At 38.3% G+C, this 26,348-nt stretch overlaps 1 protein-coding gene across 7 annotated transcripts in view; it reads left to right on the top strand.

The window, feature by feature from the left end:
* Positions 1 to 19,185, top strand: part of SPTBN1 (spectrin beta, non-erythrocytic 1) — a 134,773-nt gene extending 115,588 nt beyond the window's left edge. For 6 of the 7 annotated variants that reach the window (XM_040554231.1, XM_040554234.1, XM_040554233.1 and 3 more), the window contains 12 exons: positions 646 to 850; positions 1,001 to 1,375; positions 3,490 to 3,734; positions 4,160 to 4,298; positions 5,400 to 5,484; positions 6,641 to 6,837; positions 7,968 to 8,080; positions 8,765 to 8,828; positions 13,983 to 14,221; positions 15,530 to 15,703; positions 17,472 to 17,514; positions 17,860 to 19,185. In XM_040554231.1, coding sequence (XP_040410165.1) covers positions 646 to 850; positions 1,001 to 1,375; positions 3,490 to 3,734; positions 4,160 to 4,298; positions 5,400 to 5,484; positions 6,641 to 6,837; positions 7,968 to 8,080; positions 8,765 to 8,828; positions 13,983 to 14,221; positions 15,530 to 15,703; positions 17,472 to 17,514; positions 17,860 to 18,075 — 2,095 coding nt within the window. In that variant the 3' untranslated portion in view covers positions 18,076 to 19,185. Of the gene's footprint in view, positions 1 to 645; positions 851 to 1,000; positions 1,376 to 3,489; positions 3,735 to 4,159; positions 4,299 to 5,399; positions 5,485 to 6,640; positions 6,838 to 7,967; positions 8,081 to 8,764; positions 13,948 to 13,982; positions 14,222 to 15,529; positions 15,704 to 17,471; positions 17,515 to 17,859 lie in introns of those variants that run through there. The other variant, XM_040554237.1, reaches the window with a different exon arrangement.
* Positions 19,186 to 26,348: the final 7,163 nt, after the last annotated feature.

Raw genomic sequence — 26,348 nt, 5'->3', positions numbered from 1 at the left:
TAGAACAATCTTAGGCAAGATACTCTTTGCCCCTGTTGGAAGGTTGTTATTTAACTCAAAAGCACTCTCTTGTGGTCATCATAATTTCTGATGAGAGTGGATTTCCTGGCTGAGCTCACTGCAATAACATAATTGACTTCATATGGCAGAGGGAAGGCAATTTGACAGGGCTGTATGGCTCAGACAAAATATATGGAAAGATAACAGCAAGCAGAAACATTAATCACTTTTGGAAATGCTGAGCTTTAAAGTGAAAGAAACCCATCAGTGCTTCTGAACTTTGAAGCAGAATTTAAATAAAAATGAAATGCTCCTTGCCTCAGCAGCTCAAATCCTTCCTGTCATTATGGGAGAAGGCTCTGGTATGATCTGTGGTCAAACAAAAGGAAGTCATGGTTCCCAGCTTCACTCTCTAAAGTCAGTGGAGGTATACGTACATGGCAGAAGAGATTTCCAGCTAGTGCAGCCAGCTATCCCAGCAGAAGGCTGGTTAAGGGTGTCTGAGCCAAATTCCTGCATACAGCAGGCACACATTCTGGCGATTAAATATCCCAAGCGTGATTTTTGTTCTTTGTATTTTTTTTCAGTCTACTCTTATTATTTGTAAAAGATAGGGAGGACTTGATGCTCTTTGTTTTTTTTCAGTGAGCGTATCAGCATGCGCCAGTCCAAAGTGGATAAGCTGTATGCAGGCCTGAAGGATCTAGCTGAAGAGAGAAGAGGCAAACTGGATGAGAGACACAGGCTCTTCCAGCTTAACCGAGAGGTGGATGACCTGGAGCAGTGGATTGCTGAAAGGGAGGTGGTGGCAGGATCCCATGAGCTGGGACAGGATTATGAGCATGTAACGGTAAGTTCTTTGGATGTGGCTGCAGGTTGACCTTTCTCTGGAGGCTGCACACAAGTAGATGGTTCATATAAATGGGTGGTTGGTTTGACTGGTTTGCTCAGATCGCTTTGCAAATACAGCCTTGCATGAATCCGTTTCTCTGTGTTTCAGATGCTACAGGAGCGATTCCGGGAATTTGCCCGAGACACTGGAAACATTGGACAGGAGCGTGTTGATACCGTTAACCACATGGCAGACGAACTCATCAACTCTGGACATTCAGATGCTGCAACAATTGCAGAGTGGAAGGATGGTCTCAATGAGGCCTGGGCTGATCTCCTGGAGCTCATTGACACGAGAACACAAATTCTAGCAGCCTCTTATGAACTGCACAAATTTTACCATGATGCCAAGGAAATCTTAGGACGCATTCAAGACAAACACAAGAAACTGCCAGAAGAGCTTGGTAGAGACCAAAACACAGTGGAAACACTACAGAGAATGCACACTACATTTGAACATGATATCCAGGCGCTCGGTACCCAGGTGTGTAGCAAGTGAACAACACGGTCTGTGGCTGAAGAGTGCTTCCACTGCTCTTGCCCCCGCTGTGGCTGGGAGACAGAGTGCTGGCAGCTGCTTGCCAAGTGTATTCCTATGGGAATAAGTTCCTATGGATCATTTTCTTATCTGTTTTTCTGCTTCTCTGTTCTTGCATTAGGTTAATTAGTTTCCCTAAAACAGAAATCAATGGATTTCTGAATACACGGATAATTGCCTGTTGAACTTTATTCCATCTCCTGCCCTTGGCTGGAGAAGAATTCATAAATGCAGAGAAATTCTGTATTGATTTGAAGTAAAGCAAAAAGTTGCGATGTCTCCTACTAGTCTTAGGAATAGAGTATGGATAGGGAGGCATAAGGGTAACACACTAGCTCCGCAGAGAAGCTTTTTCTGATTGCCCCAAGCACAAGCACTGTTAGTAGGACACTGCATGGCAGATATGGTAGGAAAATAGTTTACATTCAAAGAAAAATAATCATTTGACTTAAGATAGTGTCTCTTCAGGCAACTTCTGAAAGACAATGAACAGATACTAAGTCTGTCAAGAATTTTTAATATACCAGAGGTAAGATGAAATGCAGGTTTCAGGTTTTTCTGTTCTTAATGTTTTTCTTGAGTAGAATTTATATTAATTGTACTGAAAGCCACCTTAGGTTTGCTTGCTCTTTACGCCAGCAGAAGGAAATATAAAGGGATGTGTAAGCTTGTTAAAAAAATCTTTAGAAATCTCCTCTGTTAGGCACTTTTTGCTTTCTGAGAGGCAAAGTAAGTCTGTAGATCTACCGAGAGGCTTTCTGACTCGGTTATGAGTTTAGGCTTTCTGACTTGAATATCGCTTTTTATAATGCATCCTAATAGCAATCTGAGGGGATTTGTCCAGGCTAAGGTTTTTAAAAGCAGCCAAACTTGATCTAATTCTTTATCTTCTGAAGCCAAGGTACGTTAAATAGAAGAAGGCAGCTGTTCATACAGCACACATGGGATTCTAAATTAAAAAAAAACAACAAACAAACAAAAAAACACCAACAATGTTTAACTGCCAAAATGAGAATTCTGGAGAGAAACAAGTTGCTTAAGGAATGGAGGAATTAAGACTGGCTGTATTTATCTCAGTAGGTCAGAAAAGAAAGCTTTTATGACTGAACTGTCTGCCAGATCTTGATTATGTTGCAATTTACATAGTTGTTTACACTAGAATAAAGAGGGTGTAGCAACCATTTGATTTTTTTCAAGAGCTTTGCTTGAAGAAGCTGTAGATTTTATACATTAAATGGGAGACATTCACAAAACACCAATCCCAGTCTCTCAAAAAGGTAATTAGAATCAAGGCCTAAATGAGGGAATAGGTAATGATAGCACTGAGCTATGTCGAAAGCACTTAGGATAGTTCTGGGGTGAAACTGCTAGAGTACCACCATAGATCATCGTGGCAGTGGCAAGATCGGTGTGCCTGTAGCTAGAACACCGTTTAATTTCATAATCAAACCTTTCTAAAATGAGAAAATGATTAGAAAAGACCCAATACAGTGTTTCTTGGCTCGGAAAATATGTGAAACAGACAAGAAATAGCATTTAATGTCCCAAGAGAGCGTTTGTAAGCAAAAGAGATTTCTAATAATAGAAGGATCTTTGAATTTCTAAATTTCTACTGTTTGAAGTCATTATCTGCATTTCTGAAAAATCATCTCTGTGTCAGCTAGAAAAATGGTTTTGATATCGGAGTTCCTGAGTGGTATTCTCTCACTTGTGTGGGAGGAAGAAAATTTGATGATGAAAATGGTCCCCTTTTGCCCTGGAATTTAACAGTCACTTTATATTGGCATCCAGTTTTACACGAGGCTTAGGCAGTGGCAAATCTTTGTCTTTGGGGTCCCTTGTCCCACAGACTTCTCTAAGAAACATTCTTGTAGAGAGATACTGACTGAGTAACAGAATAAACCTTTCTAGTATTGACAGACCACATATATTGACAATTAATATTGACAATGACTTCAGAAAGCCATTCCAATTTTGAATTAGCAGTTAAAATGCCCCCATATTTGATACTCAAAAATACCCAAATGTTGATTCATTTATCTCTTACAAACACATGCCAGGTAAGACAGCTGCAGGAAGATGCTGCACGCCTTCAGGCTGCCTATGCTGGGGACAAAGCTGATGACATCCAGAAGAGGGAAAATGAGGTCCTAGAAGCCTGGAAGGCACTGTTGGATGCCTGCGAGGGCCGCAGGGTTAGACTGGTGGACACAGGAGACAAATTCCGTTTCTTCAGCATGGTTCGGGATCTCATGCTTTGGATGGAAGATGTTATCAGGCAGATTGAAGCCCAGGAAAAGCCAAGGTAATGTGAAGTATCTTTTGTAGTATCATGCAGAAGATAAGGCTACAGGTCAGCTGAGGAACATCTGTAACACTCAGTGTTGCTGAGCCAGAAATTGAAACAGTGGCTGACATAATGGGATGGTGTTGTGGCAGCTTGCTCTTATGTATTGCTGCCCAGTAGAGGCTGGGGGCTGCTGAAGTAGTGGCAATAGAAAATTACATTCAAAGATTGTCCCACGAATTTCTTTATCTGACCCCCGACTGACAATAGAAGGGTGCTGTCCCTATGGAATGGCTGCTGACGGTCCCTGTTTCCTGAACTACAAAGACAACCTAGGAATTAAATTTTGTATCATACCATTCTGGGTTAGATTTTTTTTTTTTTAATGTAGCAGATGTTAAATTTGAAATACATGTTTCTGAACCATGGATTGACTATTTTAGGGATGTGTCGTCTGTTGAACTGCTAATGAACAATCACCAGGGTATCAAAGCAGAAATTGATGCCCGAAATGACAGCTTTACTACCTGTATTGAGCTTGGCAAATCTCTTCTGGCAAGAAAACACTACGCATCAGAGGAGGTATTGTGCTTACTGAATGGGTAACAACTGCAGTGCACTGGCCTATAGATTCCTTTTCAACTAGAGAAACTTGCTTTGTGTAATTTATGGATTAATAAGGTGCATATTTATAATGACATGCATTACTTCAGGGACTATTGCAGTTACTTGCTATTGTGAAATTAGCGTAAGATTTAATGCTGTGGATTCATATGGGGGAGCAGAGATGGCACCAAAGTTTAAAGTATCCCTGTCAGTCCAGGAAATGCAAAGAAGCTGTTGCATTCAGTCTGCAGAGAGCTGTCTCTGGGATGGCTGTGCTTGGAAAGGTGATTTCTTAGAGCAAGAGCAGAGACAACTGAGAGGCAGCCTGAATTTTGTTGAGGGCAGCTGGAATGCTTATGAAGAGGCCTGCTGGGGGACAGAGCAGGAAGAAGTTCACAGGGAGTAAATCCAGGGAATATTACAAGAGAAATGTATTTGACTTCCTAAGGCCTTGATTTATTTTCTGATTTGACTAAGCCAAAGGATAGAGGCTCAACCCTCGTTTCTTCCTGTCTCCCTTTTGCAGAGGGAGGATAGCCAAATGTCGTAAGACTGCCCACTTGGGGAGGTGATGTTTTCTGTGTTTGTGTTACACATAAGTGCTGCAGAGCAGCCTCAGAGTAACATTTCCTCAGGAACTGGAAGGTTTTGCTAGCCAGTATTCACCCTGTGAATGATATAGGGCTTATGCTGGCATGTCATTGTTAGCACAGGTAGCACATTTTGCATTATCTATAAATAAAAAAAAAGTGGAAGATACATTGCATGGTTGTACCATTAGATTTGTTTGTCCATTATACTCCTTTGATCAAATAATCTTGGTACTGTAGTTCTTAACAGATACTGTATGCTTATGCAAACATAGTGTTTTAATGTAAATGTCATATTTATTTGTATTTCAATGAAAAAAAAAAGCCATAGTATTCATATTTAAGTCATTCCTGACAATCCAGCACAATGTATCCTGTCAGTAAATGCCAGTGCCTTTTGCTTGTGATACCAGCTTACACAGTGTGGTGAGGTGACCGTTCTGCCTGATGCTTTTGTAACAGTCCTGCATTCTCCTCTTAAATCCAGATCAAGGAAAAGCTACTGCAGCTGACAGAGAAAAGAAAAGAAATGATTGACAAATGGGAAGACAGATGGGAGTGGCTGAGACTGAGTAAGGATGTCCTTGCATTTTTCTTGGCAGGGCCATATCTAACTCTCTCTTCACTGTGTCTTTCTGAGCACTTTAAAAACTTACAACTCCTTTTTTATTTTTTTCATCACTTGAAAGTGTTTTTGTACTGTACTAACTATAAAATTCATGTCTGTTAATTGTAAAATAACTGAGAACTTGAAACAAAGAAACCTGCACTAAAGGTCTTACTCTGTATGACCAAAACTGGAGCTAGGTGAAACAGATGCACTAGGTTTTGCAGGTGTCACATTCCAACTGTTTTTCTACAAAGGATGTACTAACAAAAAATACGGGGAAGTAAAGCTTTGTTACCTTACACATGTAACACACCAGCATTGTCTGAGAGGCTAGGTTAATGAGTTTATTGACAAAAGATGTACTTTTAAATGTTAGAGCATTTTCCAGTTTTTACACCAGAAACAACAACACAGTTCAGATACTCTAACAAGGTTTTCTGTAACTCATATGGACTGAAGGCTTTGCAGCAGATAGTTACCAATACGTGCACTTTGAGCATCTCAAAATGTACAGCACAGTGTAATCATTTTGTGGAGTTCTGGGCTGCTGTGCGTACTTTCTTCATTCTGAGTCTCAGCAGGCTTTAAGAAAAAGAATCGCATGATTGCCTGTCCCTAAGTTTGGGTGGTTGAACCATATTCTTCATCAAAATTGTTGCAATGTCATTCACAAAAGCTGTGGAAGCTTTTTTCAGCTGAAAGGAAACCTGGAACTGTAGCATCGTAGGCAAGCATGAAGTACAGGCTTGCAGCCTTCAGTCTAGCTGTTTGGTTGACAGGGCAGAGTGAGGAAGAAAACCAGGAAGTAACAGAATTTCGTCCGTGAAGTTACTAGGTAACAGCAGATTAGAACAGAAAGGAGACACTGAAATTAGAAATAGTTTGTACAAGAAATAAAGGTGGGCCTTAACTTTTGTTTTTCCTCAAAGCAAAGCCAACATGAGAAATTTCTGTCTTTTTACTGTTAATTTCAGTGAACTTAGTTAAGGAAAACACTTAGCCAAATACATTTGCTTTTTTCCCCCAGCTATTTTAAAGTAAATTCAGAAGATGCCCAATACCTTCATGATGCCCTTTTTGACATTAATAGCACTGATGTCTGTACATTCTTTACTCAGTTTTGGAGGTGCATCAGTTTTCAAGAGATGCAAGTGTGGCTGAGGCCTGGCTGCTGGGGCAGGAGCCCTACCTATCCAGTCGTGAAATAGGTCAAAGTGTTGATGAAGTGGAAAAATTAATCAAGCGGCATGAAGCATTTGAGAAATCCGCAGCTACTTGGGATGAGAGATTTGCAGCACTGGAAAGACTGACCACGGTGAGTGCTTTAGACAAGAAGAACTCCTCTTGGCCATTCCCATTGTGGTGTCAGCTGATTGTTCCTAGTAACTTCCCAGCACCACCAACCTCATCTCCATTTGTTGATGCTGTGGAGGGCCAACCAAGGCCAATCACCCAGGGCCTGAAGTTTCATGTTCCCAACAATGCTAAAACCCTCTTAGGTTCATTTGAGCTCAACAGCCTGCAAAAGGAGCTTAAGTGGGTAAATGACCTTAGTAGTCTGCAAGAGCTGTCAGAGGCCCAGGAGTGATGTCCCAGAAGCAAATTCTAGAGTTGAGTGGTTTGCCCCAGCTCTCTGATGTACAGGCCATACTGCTAAAAGGGAAAGGAGATGCTGAGGAAAGAAAACCCAGATCCAAACTCTTGAAAATATTTTCAGTTCAAGAGGACAGCATGGGGAGACGAGTTCAATAAAAATGTTTGTTGTGTTTTGACTGCTCCAGTACAAGGCTATATTTTCCCCTATAAATACATAAGCAAAAAACACACACACAAAAAAAAAACCTCTAAAAAACATTTTCATCAGAGCTGAAATGTCAGTAATTAATGCTTGGAGAGTATCTCTAGAGAACAATCTTTAGACACTAAAATTGAAATGGCTTAATTTTTAACACTCACTGAACATCACAGCTGCAGACAGTGAATTGGAGTTTCATAGCATCTTCAAAAAACAAGCTGTTTTTATTTTGATGGTTAATTTCAGGGATTCCGATGTGAAACATTTTACTTTCGTGTATGTCAAGCAGACAAGAGGATGTCACTTTTAAATATTTTGATAGCTTGGGATACTTTGTTTTGTTGGTTTTGTTTTGTTTTTCTTTTTCTTTTTTTGTTTTAACGAATTAGGTAAGATACCTGGACATAGCAAGCTGCTGCGCAGGCACTCCATTTCATATTAGAGTCTGATGCTCTGACTTAGTGCCAAATCCAGTGCAAGAAGCTTTGTATAATTAATAAAGACCTGTGCCTTCAAATTTTATGCCAATAAACTTTAATTTCAGTAAGTTTCAGAAAAATGTAGGGTATTGTTCTTCATTTCTAGTAATGCCCCTGAAAAATGACTGAGATGCAATGCTTTAACATGCACAAAAATGTTTCATTTATCAGTTGGAACTGCTGGAAGTACGTCGGCAACAGGAGGAAGAGGAGAGGAAGAGACAGCCGCCTACTCCAGAGCCAAGCCCAAAGGCTGCAGAGGATGCAGACTCCCAGCAGCAATGGTAAGTCCACGATGCAGGAAGCTGAACTGCATGCTTCACGTGTCAGGATTCTCAGGGTGAAGATGTGTTGTAAAGGGGGAGTCTGGAGGTTGCGTGATTTTGTGATGTGACCATTTTTAGAAGACTTCATGGATGTAGCTGATGGGGGCAAGACCTTGCCCAGAGATCTCAATTCACTGCTAGGTTGAATGTTCCAATTTTTCACCATGAAGCAGTTCCTATAACATAAGACATACCTGGCCTTCAAGTAAAAATGCTGTTTATACACCTTATACACCCTGTGTGTTATTAATTAAAATTTCTGAACAATCTTTGCTTTCTCCTTTAATGAGCATCTGTTACGGATGGATTTTAAGCCGTGTCCATGTAACATTAACATTTATGAAATTACTTGTATGACAGGAGTAGACTTTGTGAGGTAGTAACCGTCATGAATTTTTTGATCACACTTAAGCACTGGATTTATTCAGCGGTGCATTTCTTTATTGCAGTAGGCTTCTGCCTTTGCAAGTGGAAACCTTTTAAAGGCAATGCTTTTACAGTGTTGTCAACAGATGACTTGGCAGTTTTTAAGAGCTTGCTTGAATTTGAGATATGCAAAATTCAGTAGGAAAATCTTGTTTTGGTGAAAAAGATTTGTGACTTTCAAGAACTTAATATCTTTTCTTTTTCCTTTCTCAACAGGGATGGAACAAAAGGAGAACAGGTTTCCCAAAATGGTTTGCCATCAGACCAGGAATCTCCACGGGTTAGTTACCGCTCCCAAACCTACCAAAACTACAAAAACTTTATTAGCAGACGGACAGCCAATGACCGATCATGGTCTGGACTGTGACATAAAGAAACATTTGCAGCAAAAGACACCATTTTTTCAGTATGGTTTACTGGTTCTGGTTTAATCTTTTGGCTTCAGATTTCCCTGCTGCTTTTCTCTTCCTTCCCATCAGTTGATTTTATTTAATTAGCAGCCCCTTGGAGATACATTTTGTTTCACTTTAATCCTTGTTTATTTCAATATCCCCACTGACACTCAGTTGCTTTAAGGTGACACATTTATTTCATGTTATTTACTGTGAGTTTTTCATGTCGTTAATAGTATTAAGATTTTCCAGCTAAACCGTCTTTTATATGAGTAATTGAGATTTAATGAGATTACATCATAATGAAGAAGAGAACTAGAATCTGACAGGTATGACGCATCGAGTTACACTAACAGGTTTCAGCACGGCAACATTATTAAATCAGCTGCATTAGAAAGTGAGTTATTCACAAGGCCAAAGACAATACATGCAAGTGAGCTCAGTAGAAAAGGCTGGGAGGGAGGGGAGTGTTGTAACTACCAACAAATTAAAAGCCTTAAGGTTAGCTTTATAACATTCCATGCAGAATGGATTCATTGACTGCAGATAAAAATAAGCATGAAATAAACCAATAAAAAATAGTTTCTAGATTTATCTTGGAATTTAGTCCTTTTGAAGAGTTGTGATCTTGCTGACTATCTGTTTTGGGGCCCCATTTTCCCTTGGAGAATTTACGCAACAGCAGTTCCATTGACTGACATTGAAGATACAGTGGTACAAATGAGATTAGGATGCAGACCCTTATGGAGAGGTTGTGACACTTTTCTTTGAAATTGAAATAAAGTACATTGGTCTAAGATCCCAGCTCTCTATTTTCTATAGATCTAGGCTGAATTGTCAATTCATTCTTTCTTGACAGAGGAGGTTCTAAGGATGCATGCCAATACTCTTAAATGTGCAGCCATAGAAATAACAGTAAATATGTATGTTTATTTAAAGCAACACAGTAGTTGAAAACTGGCCTCTCTCTTCATTACCTTCCTGCAAAGCCTGCTTGTTCCAATTGATGCTCTGAATTGTGGTAAAAACTGGCACTTCTCTGTCATGTTTTTGAACCTCACTCTCTCAGGTCATAGTAAACACATGAAGGGCTCTTGGCAGGCTCACATCAGCGGATATTAGAACTTCTACCATTACCACAAAGGAAATAAAGGTCCCAGTCTAGGACATTGGGAGGAACTGTCTTTCAGCATAAGCTTACCTTTCAGATCATCCATCCCAGTTACTTCTGGGTCTTCACACAGACTCTGTTAACGCTGTTGGATAATAAGCAGTTCTGTCTTTTTCTTTCTTTTAAATAAAGCCTTTCAGTTCATCTTCAATATTAATGAGGAAGTGAAATGAGTGTTTTACATTCTAATGTTTATGAAATTATATGTAGTTGTGGCAAGGAATATGAATCCCAGATCATCATCACCTTGCTGGTTATCACAGTCTTATACATCACCTGTTTGCTTCATTTTTTATTTTATTACCATGATACATAATGCATTTCCATGTTAATCTTTGCCATCCACACTTCACAGTCTTCCATGAGAGCTTTTTAGGTCAGTTCACTGAATCTTGTGTTGCAATACATCAGATGTACACAGCTGTATTATTTCTGACTTGAGGCATGAAATATGCTGTAGTTGGTCAGATTTTCTCTGACAACCAGCTGAGCAGTGCAGCTATATTATTCTGTATTGGCTAAGCTCATAAAGAGAAGTGGTTGAAAGGATGTGCTTCAGTAATTGTACTTTTACTGTAACTTGTCTTTCCACTTCATGATGCATGTTTTTTTTCTTTTGTCAGGATAACAAGATATATATTCTTAATGCATTTTAAATTTTCATATAAAATTATGCAAATGATCTGGTGTCTACTTACACCAGTGTTGGGTCTGTGTGCCTTTAAGAGTATGGCAGTTCTCAGAGCAGTTTAGCTGTAGCTTCAGATACCACAATTTGGGAAGCCTTCAGATGTATTCTGGCTAAAAATTAGTTTGTAAAGGTAATTTATATAGATACATGTTTTTACTTGCATTAGTCTATTTCTATATAGAAATTATACTTACATGATTAAGAAAAATTAATTATGTCATCAATTAAGGTCATCATTTTAGGCACAAGAAGTGTAAGATTTCACCAATTCAGTATGGCGTATGGTTCCGGCTTAAAACATTAAAATGGTTACTTATGCCAGAACAATACACAAGCTGTCATCTATTTGCATCTGAAAAGGCAAATATGCCTCTATTATTTAAGCTGTGGTGCAGAGACTTAAGTTGATGACCTGTACTTAATGTTGCTTCAAGCACTATGAAAATCCAAGGGATGGATGTCATTGTCACTGGCTGTCTTGTTGCATGTTATACAGTCCTGACTTAAATATACCTCAAGAGTAGTCTCTAGCCACTAAAGAATTCGCAACTAATCTCTCAGTCACGATTAAGAAAACTGTATTCATGTACGTGATAACTGTTTTGTTGTAACAGTACAGTTTGCTATTAATGTTTGTCCTCTGTTGCATTGTCTTTGCATGCCAAATGCATGTTTCCATTAAAATTTGTTTAGCTCCTGTTTTTCTCTATTTTCATGACACATTCTTTGCATACCTGTTTATGATTCAGATTTATTTTGCTTGTTTTCTGTTAATTGTAGATAACACATGGAAAGGAAATAAAACCTGAAAGAGCATCAATAAAGCTTTTCATAGCCCTTTTACAATCAGCAGCATTTTAAGTAGATTTTACAGGTCTGATTGTGTAATTAAAGTTGGCAGTTATCATTTAAAAGCACAGGCTTGTAGATTGCAGCACTGAATTACATGTTACTTACCATAAAAACATTTTAAGTAGCTGTGCAGTGGCTGCTGTTCTGGAACTTGTCTGTTTTACTTCAGATTAATCATTACAGGTACCCCAAAATCTGTAATATTTTCACATCTTGTCTGTATCACTACAGAAAACATACTACTTTCAGCATTGGCTTAGCTAATAGGTAGTTCTGGGTAGTTGTGCTGAGTCAACTGTGGTCTATGTACCATGCAGACTACAAGTCTCACTAATTCTTTATTGCTGTTCACAAGTGCCTCATATATCTCAGACAGGGATCCTGTCAGTTTAAAAGAAGAGTATGTTTGAAGTTCAGTAACAGTCAGTGGTCAGTAAAATTTTCAAAGGGCTCTCCTTTTTCTTTAATGTGGTATGTTGGCCATTGATCAGTGCTGGTGGTGATTAATTAATTAAGCATTCTTTGGTGAATCACTGGTTGTGTATTTCACTACCTGTGTTGCAGCAGCAGTGCTGGCAGTGTTTGGATAATCTTCAGTCTCATCTATTTATTCCCCCTACCTCCTGCCCTCCTTTAATCAACATTTTTGTTTTATTTTGAGATTTGAATATAAATAGTAGGGTTTGATGGCTTTGACTTAACCTAAGTTTGAAGAAGCAGCATCATTGATTTTTACTCCAGCTGGATAACACTAGATAGATCTTCAGTGCAGGGTAGATGTTCCTTCTGATAACTAGGCTGTAAGGCTACATGTCTTTAGGGACAGAGTAAAATAGATATGACTTGAAGTGGAATGTGAGCTGTGATTCTTTCCCTGTTTCAGTGATGTAGTGTCTGTACTCTGGAGATTTAGATTGCTTAAAGGCAGTTAACCAACCCTTCCCATATTCATAGCAAGTTGACACTTAGATCTTTCTAGGTCAATATCTGAGGTACAAAGGTGTGAGGTACAATAATGTATACTTGGCAGGTACAAGAAGTTTTAGACAATGGTGGCAAAATTTAGTTTGTTGCATAATAATTCGGCTGCTTTTGAATTGTTCGGGCTTTTTGCAGAAGTGGGAATGTCTAATTACTGTGCCATTCACAAATACCTGCTTGTCTGCATAAAAACAGTCCAGAATGTTTGTAATCTACTAGAGCATTAGCAGCACTAAGCTTTAGTAACTTGCTAATAATAATAATACACACTGGTTGTGTAACTCCTGAGCTGCTACCAAATGGCTCTACATGTCAAAGTAATGGTACAAGGAAAAAAAAAACAAACTGGGACCAAGCTGCATTTCCAAAGTGTATAGCCATTAGGATTCCAATTTAAATGATTTTTGGATGAATGGCTCCTGAAGACGTCGACAGCTTGACCAGTCAGAGCTGCTGGAAACATGGCTGCTCTCTAGGCTATCTCGATCACAGTGCGACAGGCAACGCGATCAACAAAGCAAGTGATGGGCAAGGCCTTGGTTCTGTCTTTGTTTGGGGGTAAATAGCTGTGTGATGTTGTGTGACTGTGGTGGTTTTCAGTTCCTTTAACAAAAATCCAATCCACCTAATAATGAAAGTCTGAAAAAGACCATGATAAAATGACATATGACCTCATTTCCCTTGTCTTTATGATCCAATATCCTAACTGAGATGGTGGAGATGAAATGCATGGTGTAAACTTTCTAATTTCTGCATGTTTTGATTTTGTTGTGTCACTAGGGGAATGGGGAAAGTGGGAAAGGAGCTTTTACAGAAACAAATTCTGCAAATTTTTGTAAATGCTCCTGGGCAATTTTGACATATTTTTCTGTTGACATACAGCTAATACCTTTCATAGACTTTTTATGCCCCAGTAATGTTATAAATGTATTTAAGGTGGCTGATGTGTATAACTTCTACTGTTCCTCTCAGGTTCACAGAAAGTGTGATTGTTACTGTTCCAAACATTTGAGCGCTTAGCAACAGAACTGAATGCTCTCATTTTAGGAATAACAATATATAAAAGAATATGAATTGACTAGCAGAGCAAAGCACAGTAAAACTCACACTGAAGTTTAGCAGCTCTTATATTCCTGTCTCTCCACCTATAAAATGAGTACTAATCCATTCATACCTTCTAATTTCCTTGGCCTTCTGTGTCTCCATGGAATGTGAGAAAGATTTTATTGGCCTGTGTCATTCTCCAGGCAAAGTTTATACACAGCCACGTTGTGCAGGGAAACATTAACTGCAAGAAACCTTAGCGTCACAAGGCATCTAGTTGAACATTTCTTCCACTGTTCCTAGGTGGCAGAAACTGCAGAAACAAATGAAATGGTCAATGGAGCTGCAGAACAGAGGACAAGTTCAAAAGAGTCTAGTCCTGTTCCTTCTCCAACGGCAGACCGCAAAGCCAAGGCTGCCATTCAGGCCCAGACTGCTGCTACCCTACCAGCCAAAACACAGGAGATTCCTTCAGCTCAGATGGAAGGCTTCTTACATCGTAAACATGAGTGGGAGACACACAGCAAGAAAGCCTCCAGCAGGTAGAGTACTTGATGCTTAATGTATATAATTGCATCCAAACTCGCTGTGATGTGAGATGGTAAATGTTACCACTGCTGTTACTGTCTTCTCATAGCTCCAAAGTACTTTCCAAGTTTATGTTCCTGTTGTTCTAGGAACTGTGTATACATGATCGAACAGTATATTCAATGAAGTTGCTATCTAATGATACATAGTAGAGAATGCAGTATTAGCCACACTTAGGAGGTGGAAAACAGAGGCATGAAGATACCATGATTTTCCCACTTCACATGATGAATTCATGGCAGTAGTGGGATTTGATTCCAGATCTCTTGAGTTGTACGTTACTACAAGAAAAGAAAAACATGTAGGTGTGAGAACAGAAATGTCCATATTCTTCTGACATCTGTTTGCACATTAGCACTTTCCACCTACACTGTAATCTGTTTAGAAGAGAAAAGCGGGTAAAGATGATTTTGTGTGCCTTAGTTGAGTCCATTCCTGAGGACTCAATCCTGCAGTTCTCAAACAGGCAAATTTTTTGAGATTCCTGTCTGCAGTAGAAAAGGAGACACTGGTCCTTCATGACCTGAGAAAGCTCTTGAAACCAGATTTATGACTTAACTAAAAAGAAAAGTGTCAACTAGCAAGTAGTGAGCTACACCAACACCTGAGGGATTTGGTCAGAGCTGAAGTGCTCCACAGAGCTCAGTGCAGCTCACGAGTCAGTAAGCTGCATTACAATCCAGCCATGATTTTTCTTCAGCTAGTTATTTCACAACAGAGAACTACTACTCTGGGGCAGTGACAGCCACCAGTACTAATATCTAGAGACTCTTATTTCTAGTAATTGATCTTTATAGCTGTATTAGAGAATGAAGTAGACAGTGTCTCTAAGAGCATTTTTAACAGTCAAGGATGTCGTATGCAGTCTGTTCATTAGCTTGCAGCACAATGAGAATTCCTTCTGTAATAAAGCTCAATCAGTAATAAAGGTCAATCAGTTTCTCTCCCAAGGATGTAAACTGCATAGTCTGCCAAATAATCCACCCACTGTTAGGATATGCTAACATGCTATCACAGAGAGCTCTGGAAATCTATATTTCATTTGGCTCAAAGTCAGGACTTCTGTCTTGAAGTCTTGAAGTAGTGCTTTTATGAGAGATTTTTTTTTATCTGTGTTTTACAGGACATAGTATACTATATTTCTATCCTCAGACTGAAGTGGTCTCTGTTATCATACAGTAATCATTGTGTTCAGTTTCTCCAGTTGTGCAAGTAAAAGCATTAGACTGACAAGTATTTTTGTTATTTTCCATGTCCTGAAGATCATGGCATAACGTGTACTGTGTCATAAACAACCAAGAAATGGGCTTCTACAAGGATTCAAAAGCTGCTGCTTCTGGCATTCCCTACCACAATGAGATTCCTGTCAGCTTGAAAGAAGCAGTCTGTGAAATAGCAGTCGATTATAAAAAGAAAAAGCATGTGTTCAAGCTAAGGTAAGTCTGTACAAGTATCTTTATGTTAGCCTAAGTTGTGGTGGATATGTTCACTTGACAAATTCTTTGGCAGGATCCAGCCCAAGAACTGATCGTGAATATTTACTGCAGAATCTGCTTTTCTGAACAGGGTCTTCCCAACACTGGATACATGGTCCATATCAAAGGTAGCAAGCACTATCAAAATACTCAGTGCACTTTATTTATGTCTGGGACAAGACTAGGTGTGTATTCCTAAAGTTAAGAGCCTGCATTTAAAAATGCTGAACTTTCCAGGTATCAATGACATTTTCAGGTTTTGAACATGTAGTTACAGACCATTCGTACTGAAGTGTATGAAGTACTTAATGTTCAAAGGATTTGAAAAAAAGCTTTTATTTCCAAAGTCTTGTATTTGTTTTACTGATCAATCTTTTAGTGCCCACAGTTAAAAAATATTTTACTAGTACGCAGCTGTTAGGTGATTCTTTCAGAGGAAACTCACTTTATTAACTGATCCCATTGTGGAATCCAAGATGGAATATTTTTCTAAGTTGACATTGATGCAAGAATCCTCTAAATTTGATATAATCCATATTTAGGGAAACGTGCTGTTTACCTTCTTGAACATAGCCTACAGCTATGTAATTCATCCTCCATGTTATTTCAAACAACTCTGAATTGATAATGTAAGAATAAGGTGTTCCAAATATGAACTTAGGCAGAAAAAGCAATTGCCCTTCCTTCCCTGTCACCTGTATCAGGTCTCTTGGGTAACTGCATGTAGCTTATTTTCTTCACTCATTCTCATTAGAAGAATTCCCCAGAGAGTTATGCCGGCTCATCGTGGCAAAACTCTTTCTCCAAGCTGAGAAGGAGAACACCTGAGAGGCTCAGTTCTGCAAAGGGTGAGGTCTCTGTAGATCTCACGTGCAGGCAAATCTCTCACTAAAAGGGCTAGTGGAAAATACACTGGAAATATTTTCCTTTATTGTTTAAAGAAGAAAGACAGGCATAGTTACATTCTTCCAAGTGTCTTACTTTACATTAATGTTATTTTACTGATTAATACTTAATTTCATTTCATAAATAGATTGTAAAATGCTTTCATTTTTTGGGGAAAGCTCAGGAAGCCTGCAATGCCATTCCCACTGACTCTGCTTCTGACTTGTTTCAATGCCTGAAGTTATTCGGTCCTTTTTTATTAATGTATGTCCTCACATAAATCATTTCATATATTCCAGTTAAACCCTCTGAGTAAAATCAGCAGAGAAAGCAGCAGCAGCTACTCATGAATAATACACAGTACAGTATCTTGAGTCATCACCACAGTACTTAAAACAGCAGGGCAGCTGCAGAATTTTGACAGGTTTCTACAAAAGCAGTGAAAACTCTGGGTGTTGTTTGTGACTTCTGTCTTTTTAAAGTATTGAATAAACGTTTATACTATCATTTCCAAAAGAGAAGAGATCTGCCTGAAAGAGCAAGTACTGAAACAGCAGTCATCAGCTGCTGAAGATGGCAACCTCCCTCTGCAGTGCATCCTGACATACTGGAACACATCCACTATCATAAGCATGTATAGAGACCGGAATACAGTGTGTGTGGCTGCATCTGCATGATAGTATGAGATACTAAAACATTAGTTGTTGGGGTGTTTTTGTGTGTATATAGATGTTATGACTGTCCCATATGTCTCGGTCTGATTACATACTGTAATTAAAAAAGCATGAGTTGTACCAGTGTGACTATTACTAAACTAAATTTGTGATGGTGGTTTTCTTTGCAGATTGACTGATGGCAATGAATACCTCTTCCAAGCCAAAGACGATGTAAGTTTGTTTTTCTCACTATGCATTACTGATGTGGAATCTGTGCTGTTGTACAACTGGGGGAAAAAAAAAATGCAATGAGCTCAGGATACACTTTGATTTCATGGTTTTGAATCATGTATGTATGTGTGCGTTACGTTTAGATTCAGAAGCTCCCACAGACAAACCAGGGCTTCTCAGATACAAGATACAGCTTGTAGTAGACAGCCCCTGCCAGATGATGAGTTAGGACTGTGTTTAATTTCCCACTTCTATCCATTCCCTATCTCCAATGTTGAATGAATGAGAGAGAGAGAGTGTGGTGTACTGATTTTAACAGCTTTCTACCTTTGGGTCTTCTTGAAGGAGGAGATGAACACATGGATTCAGGCCATCACATCAGCTATCTCATCTGATAAAATCGAAGTGTCCCCGACCACTCAGAGCACTCCAGCTTCCAGCCGTGCCCAGACCCTGCCTGCCAGTGTCACGATAACCAGCGAATCCAGTCCTGGCAAGAGGGAGAAAGACAAAGAGAAAGACAAAGAGAAAAGATTCAGCCTTTTTGGTAAAAAGAAGTGAACTCCATCTCCACACACTGCACTTCTCTGACCGTTCCAGTGGAATTCCAGCATGCGAGCTCAGAACCAATACGTTACTCTCTGTGCCTCATGTTCCTCAATGTGATTGACATTTTTTTATTTATAGAGCGTTTTAAAATAAAAAGCCAACAAAAAAGAATCTAAAGTTACAAATGTGTATGAGGTGCATTGGCCAGCTTCTGTAGGAGAGGGAGGACCAGGTTTGGGGGTTTGTTTTTGTTTTTTTTTAAATGAAGTTAATGTAGATTAGATCTTAATATTTAAACTGTTCCTCAATTTTGTGAGGCTGTCTTGGAAAATAACCCACTCCTAGTGCTATTGGTATGCAAGGCAGCGGTGCTTTCGAATCTACTGTGCACATCAAAAAACAATGTACAAATTTTCAAAAATGTTCACTTCCATTTAAGGTTGTTATGCTGAGTCTTGACTAGTAGAGCCTCCCATTACAATTCTAACATTTATTAAAATGATAGTGTATTATCTTTGCTGTAACAGAGTGCAGGTATGCATTAACTTACAGACAAACCATTTATATCCTGGCATTGGTTATTAACACAACCTGAAGCTTTTCTGCATCAAGTACGACAGATAAGAATGTTGGTGTATGAGATGGATTAGCAGGCTGATACAGTTTTAAATAATCTGTAATTTCAAATTTTTTTTTTGCCGAAATACATTATATTGTATGTTTCAGATAATTCTAGTACAAAGTATAATAAGACTAGATGTATAATAAACCCTTTAAAACCATTGATAAGTGTAAAAGTGGAACTGAAGCATTTACTGGAAAAGTAATGTTACTCAAATGGTTACTTGCTTGTCAGCTACAGCACTGTGTGTTATAATTTTGCTACATTACCTTGCTATTTGATACATAGTGTGCATTTCTGTCACTGTAACTATTGTAATGAAAAATTTTCATCTTACTGCACAATCAAAAATTACATTTAATAGGAATGAACTTTCAATGACTGGGCCTGTAGTCAAGAGTAGTACTGGAACTGGCTTTCAGTTGTATTGAACTGTACCTCTAGACTTTTACCCTATCTGTTAAATATATGCTATGTCATTAAATGCTTTTAAAACTAAATATGCTGGTTAAGTTTCTTATTTCATTTCTGATAATGTTAAATCACAATTTTGAAAGAGGATCAAAAATAAAGTTATTTTAAAATGTCATCTCTCCTGTGCACTGAAACTAATGTCTTAAAGTGTAATTCCATTTTTTGTGTGAAAATTCATACTGAAATAATTTCTTTCTTGCCACTTTTCCTTACCTTTCCTTTTCCTTCATTTCTCACCTGCCATCCCTTTCATCCTGCCCCCCAGATTGTGCCAAAGAAAGAGAATAAAGGGAGAAGGGATGGAATTAAATCAGTGTTTTGTAAAATGTTTCAAGGTAGATATTTTTTGTTGGAAAAAAATCCAGCAGAAAAAATGTAAGCAAGGGCTTGAGCAACTGAATGAGTTACCTGAATGTCTACCTGATTGACAGAAATATCCATGTATTAGTTTGCAGCAAATTATTTTAAGTAAGCCTAGTTCTCCAACTTTCTACTTACCCTATAGTAGTTTGCTCAAGTGCTTAAGCTCTCAGTAAATCAGGCAGTAAATGAATTTTATAATTTACTGAGGTGTTGTTGTCCAGCCCAATTTAATTTCACTGATATTGTGTCAATTTTTTAAACATCGCTCTCTTGAGATGCAGCCACTCTTGCTTTCCTGTGAGGACATATATTTAATGCAGCTAAGGTGAGTTCCAAAGCTCAGCATTTCCTTGACCTTTTCAACATTTTGAAGACTTAGCATCTTTTCAGAATTTTCTGTAGGTTGGATGACATCTGGGGAACCATGTGAAAAGAAAAGCTCCCAGAAGACCAAATAGGAATTGAAAATTTAAAAATCACTGAAATATACAGAACCTGTTTTTTTTTTTTGTGAATACTGAAATACACTCAAATACAGTTTTAGATGGCAAGTACATACAGTGCAAACAAGCACGTTTCTAAACCAGTTTCTTGAACATATGACCAATACAGTGTCTTAATTCTTTTCATGGATTGTACTGTTTTATGGATTGTCAAGTTTGGGGTTATTAAACAACTGAATATTCATGCACGAGTTTTTACTCCTGTAATAAAACATTGTTCCAATCCAAATATTAGTAAAATGTAGGATAATACCACCAGTCCTGTAAAAATGTAATACAATAAAAAACTGAGGTTTATTGTCAAAATATGAAACTCTTAGTTGATAAAAAATGCATCAAAATGTTGATGTCTGTTGATGCCTTACTATATTTATCACTGCAACGAAGCTATTACAATAGCTGTCATTTAGAAGATCAATCTTTACTGCCAGTTGTGTGAGCAGGGATTTGGTTGATTATGCCTTCAGAATTCTGTTTTTCTTGCCTCTTACCTCAAGTTGTTCCTGAAAACTACTTGAGTAAAGGCCTTTCTGCTTAATAACTAATTTCAAGTTGCTGAGGAATGAGATTGAATTCTGAAAAGTCTCACCTAGTTTCCCTTTTGAGTGTAATTTATAAGGATGCAATGAGGGTCGCAATTTCCATGCAGAGGGAATTGGTGGGACAGGAAGAGCATCCTCTGACAAAGCCAGGTCGAAAAGACCTGGGTTAATATGGTCCCATCCTGTTTAAATGCTGAATACCTTCAGCAGAGCTGCACTTTCATGAAGGGGACAGGGTGCTTAACAGGTGCTGGAGCCACTGCAGAAGTCCAGGGCAGCCCTCTTGTCGTAGGTATGTTAGTTTCAGAAGGGGGTGCTTTTGTGAAGGATCTGCTGAAAAATGCTAGAGGAAGAAAAGTAGTATGGATGACAGAAATGTGACTGAAATTGGGGCAGGCTGTTGCTGCCACTGTTGTTAACTATTGGAGTGGTGCAATCCAAAGAGTTATATAGCCATCTCTAAACATGGTTAGATGGATGGGTGTCATACTCCTTCCGATTACCACACTGAAGGAAAATGAGGATTTTTAGTACAGCTTCAGACTGTACTGCAGTTTCTTTTTGTTGGTACATTTTCCCAGGTAATCCATTTTTAAGTTGCTTATGTTTTCTCTGGAGATGCATTGCAAAAATAATATACAAGTCGACTCTTAAACTTTCCAAAGAAAATTAATAGAAGCCAACCACTTTTCAGTTACGTTGCCACCATTGTTAGGGAGACATCATCCCCTAGTCAGGAGTGTCTGTCTTCCTTGTCTTGGTGAGTGCTCTATATTGAAGTCCAAGCTGGGTAGGTGTTCACAGAGCTGCACCTGAATGTTCCTCCCTATATCCGCACGAATCATGTACAGTGAGGATAAAAACACCAAAACTTGTGAGCCATGGGAATTAAGCATACGTCGAGTAGGAGGGTTTTCTTTTAGATTGATGCAAATAATCTATTAATCCATCTGTTCTGCACAGAGAATATGTTCTGTTGTAGAGATCCACTCTGTATAGGGAAAATTAACGGTAAAGTAACAGAAATGTATGATTAAATTCTGTTCCTGTGAAATTCTGTTTTAGACTGTTTTTCACTTCACTGTGTTTCTCTTGATTATGATTGAGTTTGCAGAGAATGGACTTTAAATGTGTAGGGTCTTTACGAATATACTTTTGTAATAAATAGCTTGCAGGTCTAATACCATGATGCCTTTTATTTGTGGATGTTTTCATTTTTCTACCTTTACTAAGCATAGGTGGCTAAGTAAAAACAGAAACTTAACAAATTGGAACAAATATTTGTCCCTTTCATTCAAAATAAAAAGAGGGGTACTGTGCTAAACGATATCCCTAATGTTGAAAAATTACTGGAAAAAAGCAGAACTCAGCTCTGCTGATGCTACAGCACTATCTGTAGACTGAACAACAGAGTACATCCTGACAAGAGGAATTGAAGTTCTCAGCCAGCTGAAGATGAAGAAGGGTTCAGCTTGTTTTCTATGGTCTGGTATCAAGAATACGTATTTTGTGGCCATTCAGAATATAATGCTAAGGTAAGACGGCACTGTGTTCCTAATGCAGCAAAGGACAACATCAGAATTTGAATTGTGCTTGTGACTATGTACATGCAGGCTGCTTGTTCTTCAGCAAGACTGGGATTTGCCTCTTCTAATCACATTCTTTGTTTCATAATAAACTCCCCATGGGTAGACGCCCAGATCTCCATGATCCAACAGAGCTCTCTGTTCCACATAACAACCAGTCTAGTTTATTTGCAAACTAAGCTGATTTAGTAGTTGGGCAGAAGGAGAACATAGCTAAGTTAGGAATAGCAATACAATCTTTCTGACTGTAATAATGAATGTCTGGCTCCTGTTGGTGGGAGCCAGACAGAAAGCTGAGCTGAAGATGTTTAGCACTCGACAGTTGTATTGAGGCTATCCTAATTCTCAAACTACAACAACATGCTGCCTGTGGTGCACGTCACTTTACTGTTCATTTCACTTCTTCCTACGCAGCTTGGGTTTACAAACTCATTAGTGACCTGGCCAGCAAATTCCTCCTTGATTTCTTTAATCTTTGCATCTCAGTTGCCCTGAGGAGCCCTGACAGCATTGAAACCTGCTTGTTAGCACTTTAACATTTAAAGCAGTAGACTTCATATACATTGGTTGGGTTTTTTTTGCTCGTTTGGTTGTTCTTTTTTGAGTAGCTTGATTGCAATATAAATTGCCATCTCCTCCACTCCTCCCATTTGGTCATCTGAGAGCTGAGCTATTACAAGGCAGAAGCTGCAGCATGGCTGTGAGCACCCCAGTAACTACTGAAATGGAAGGGAAAATACAGCGGAGTAGTCTCCTCTTCAGTGTGTTCTTCCCAGCCCAGGCAACGCCCTTCTGCAAAGGTAAATCAGACACAGGAGCTGGGGCCTGTCCAGGGCAAGAGATTTCTAGCATAGATAACTGCTAATGTGCCACAGAGCTATCACAAGTTGGAGCTGCCTGAGAAGTTGCCAGAAAGGTAATTTAAAGACAAAAGTACAGCCTGCTTATGATCCCTAGCAGAAGCTTTCTCCCCAGAATTTTGAAAATACACCATAGTTTAGTACTTAGTATGTGCTTGCTAGTTAATTTAGTATTTATTCTTTTTTCCTTTAAGACAAAAAATCTAAACATCTGCCAAAAAAATGCAACAGGCCTTCATGTCCAATTTAAAAAATCCCTTTTCTGACAAATATTCACCTTAAAAATAAGTTTTGATATGTAGACATATGCAATAAATACAACTGTTTTCTCATCTCCTGCTTTCTATTGTACAAAAGTTTAAAAAAAAAAAAAAAAGGAAACAATGTTACTTTCTTCCTAGTATAATAATCATAATAGTTTGACGCTTTCAGATAGATAGGTGGGCAGTTTTATTTTTGACTTCTTAGGCTCCTTTTAAAGAACACTTCATATTTCGTTCATGTCTAGTCCTAATTATTGTACCAGAGAGACAAAATTTCACACTGTATGAGATACATAACTGATCTATTAATGCTGGGCCATCACTTACCTAGCAAGATATTGCCCCAGTCTATGTATCCAAATATTTCTATATTTGGATATAAATGATATGATTGGGCAAGATCCTACTTTTGCAGGGCTTTACTTGTTTTTGTTTCTCCTCAATTTAAAATGTACCATAAAAACAACTATATTTGCACATTAGGCAGTAATCATTTTTCAACACACAGATAGCAAAGCTTGCCAGTTTTAATTCATTCTGATTTTGCAAGGCATATGAAACTAACATGTCTATAAAAAAAAAAAAAAGCAAAGTATTCTTCAACGTCCTTAAAAGACTCAAATAAGTTCATCAGTGCACCTTGACCATGCTGTCTCTGCTAAAACTTGTTTAACGGTAGCAATACTGTTCTGATTCTGAACAGCAATACTGTTCAGACTTGTTCCACAGTCTGTCTAATGCAAATGGACACTTAATGCCAATACATCATTCGGTTAGCAAACTGATTTATAATGAATGACTCTCAGAATGCATAGAAAATATCTGCAAGCCCTTTGTGTTCTGTAAATAATACATGTGCTGCTTTGGATCATTTGTCCAATTCTAGATGTCAAATGAAATTAACCATTTTAGATAGTATTTCACTACTCAGAACACAAACAATAACCATAATGACATGGGTGATGGTTCTTTAAGGTAACTGAGAAGATTGAAAGTTAATGACATGCAGGCCCTGATTTAACATGCTATAGATCTATGTTGCTTTTTATCAACAGTGATTTTATCTTTTTTTTTTTTAATTTAGTAACATAGTCTTGGTTCTTCTATTTCTTCTTGCACAAACTAATGCTTGTGGCTGTGCATATCTACCTCACACAACTTAATTCAGTATTTTATAATTTAACACATGCATATCACATTACGGTACTTTCGAAACATCTTTTTCTGCCTTGTCAAGCTGTAAGAGTATGTTTTTTCTTTAAATATGGGATAGAAAATGTTGTCTCTATATGTTGAAAAGTAAAATATTAGTCACGAATTGATTTAACTCACTAAGCAACAAACCTGCAGAAGGGCTAGTGCTTTAATCCACTTTTGTACTTAATTTCTTTTATGACTTCTAAATAATAGAACAAAATATGTTGTGGAATTATTCATTTTAATGTGTGATTTCTTGAGTTAAAGCTCTCAATGAAAAACCCAAGGAAAAACTTCAAGGTTTTTGTTTTTGCTTTTCCCGTAGCGTTATTATAATTTTAACTGGTCTATCTGATTCTTTCTGTACAATGTGGATGAAGATAGTTAAGGCTTGGTTCATCCTCTTCTAAGTCATGAACTGAACTCTTAATTTTTCATGAAGAACACTGCATCTGGTTCAACTACAGACAACAGGCTAAGCAAACAGGACTAGCTTCTCAGCTGCAGTTACTTCACAAAGCTCTGTCTGTACACAGCAGCACTCTCTGCGTGGTCAGGACCTAGCTGAGGAATTGGCATTCAGTGCATGAGGCTATAATCCATTTTCTCCCCTACTGCTGAATGTAATTTATCCCATTGTCAAGCATTTTTCTCTAGCCTTGTGACAGCAATTCAATGAATTCTAGTGGATTATTGTTCTTTGCTTCAAAGGCTCTTAAACAAGATTAAAGTAAAAATAAGGTGAGGTATAGAACAAAAACACAATTCAGTATTGTAAATGCTGTAGTGTAGGGGACAAACAGTGAGAATAAAGAGAAATATATTGCAACATAGATCAACTAAATGCAAAAAGCAAAATAGTTAGGTATTTTGCTCCTTGTTCAGCTTGTACCCTGTTGCTCTGCATTCTAACAACTGCCCAGCAGGGCTGAGATGCCTTGTAACATGTGCTAATGCTATCAAAGCAAATCTAGATTGGTTGTGTGCGCCATCACCTGTCATCTGAGTCTCTCAGTGCAGCCAAAGCAGCAGAGTAGCTTCACGCAGCCCACGTGATCACATCTGCAGTGTGTCATAATGCAGCATACGCAGAGTGCACCCGGAGCAGCCCAAGGGGGAGAGCCTCTGCTTCTCAGTCATCACACCTGCAGGATAGTCCAGAACAGATCAGGAAACTGTAAATGGCCTACTGTGTGAGATAATATCAATTTATTCTATAAAGTATGAAATGACAGATTTTGTGCATAAGCAGCTATTTCATAATGAGTCTTCTCTTGCTTTTTGAGCTCAGCATGCTGATTAACCAAGTGACTGTGACCATCAAAAACTATGACAGTTTAATTACACCTGTTTTTCTATGTTTGAAATATTATTAATTTGCTTATTAAAATAATCAATCTCAAAATCTTTAAATTACATGAAATGCTGTGGTGGTTCACGATGTTAGAACTGTAGAAAATGTTTGGGCCTAATATAAATTTTCTTACTAATATTGCTATTATTTTACTACCACACCTAGCTGAGAAAAACTGTCCCTTGTTCTCAGAGTACCATCATTATCCATGAGAGGTCACTCTAGCCAGAGAGATGCTTAGCTGTAAGAGATCTGCTCTCACCTGCACAATACACCTGAATAATCAAGAAGTTTTTGGCACTCACCCTACTGGTCTCGACCGTAAATTAGCTATTCATATCCAACGAGGCTAGATTCTGTACTCCTAAAGAAATGGAAGAAAAAAGATTGACAATGATTACTCACATCAATCCATATTTTTTAAATGGCTGTTCACTACAATACCGTGAACAGGAAGAAAATGTGTTACAAAATAAACTTTTTTCGTATTTTTACTTTCTCTGTATTTTCTCACTACAATA

This window comes from Cygnus olor, chromosome 3, assembly GCF_009769625.2.
Source record: "Cygnus olor isolate bCygOlo1 chromosome 3, bCygOlo1.pri.v2, whole genome shotgun sequence".
NCBI lineage: Eukaryota > Metazoa > Chordata > Aves > Anseriformes > Anatidae > Cygnus > Cygnus olor.
This window is presented reverse-complemented; position numbering and strand designations above follow the sequence as displayed.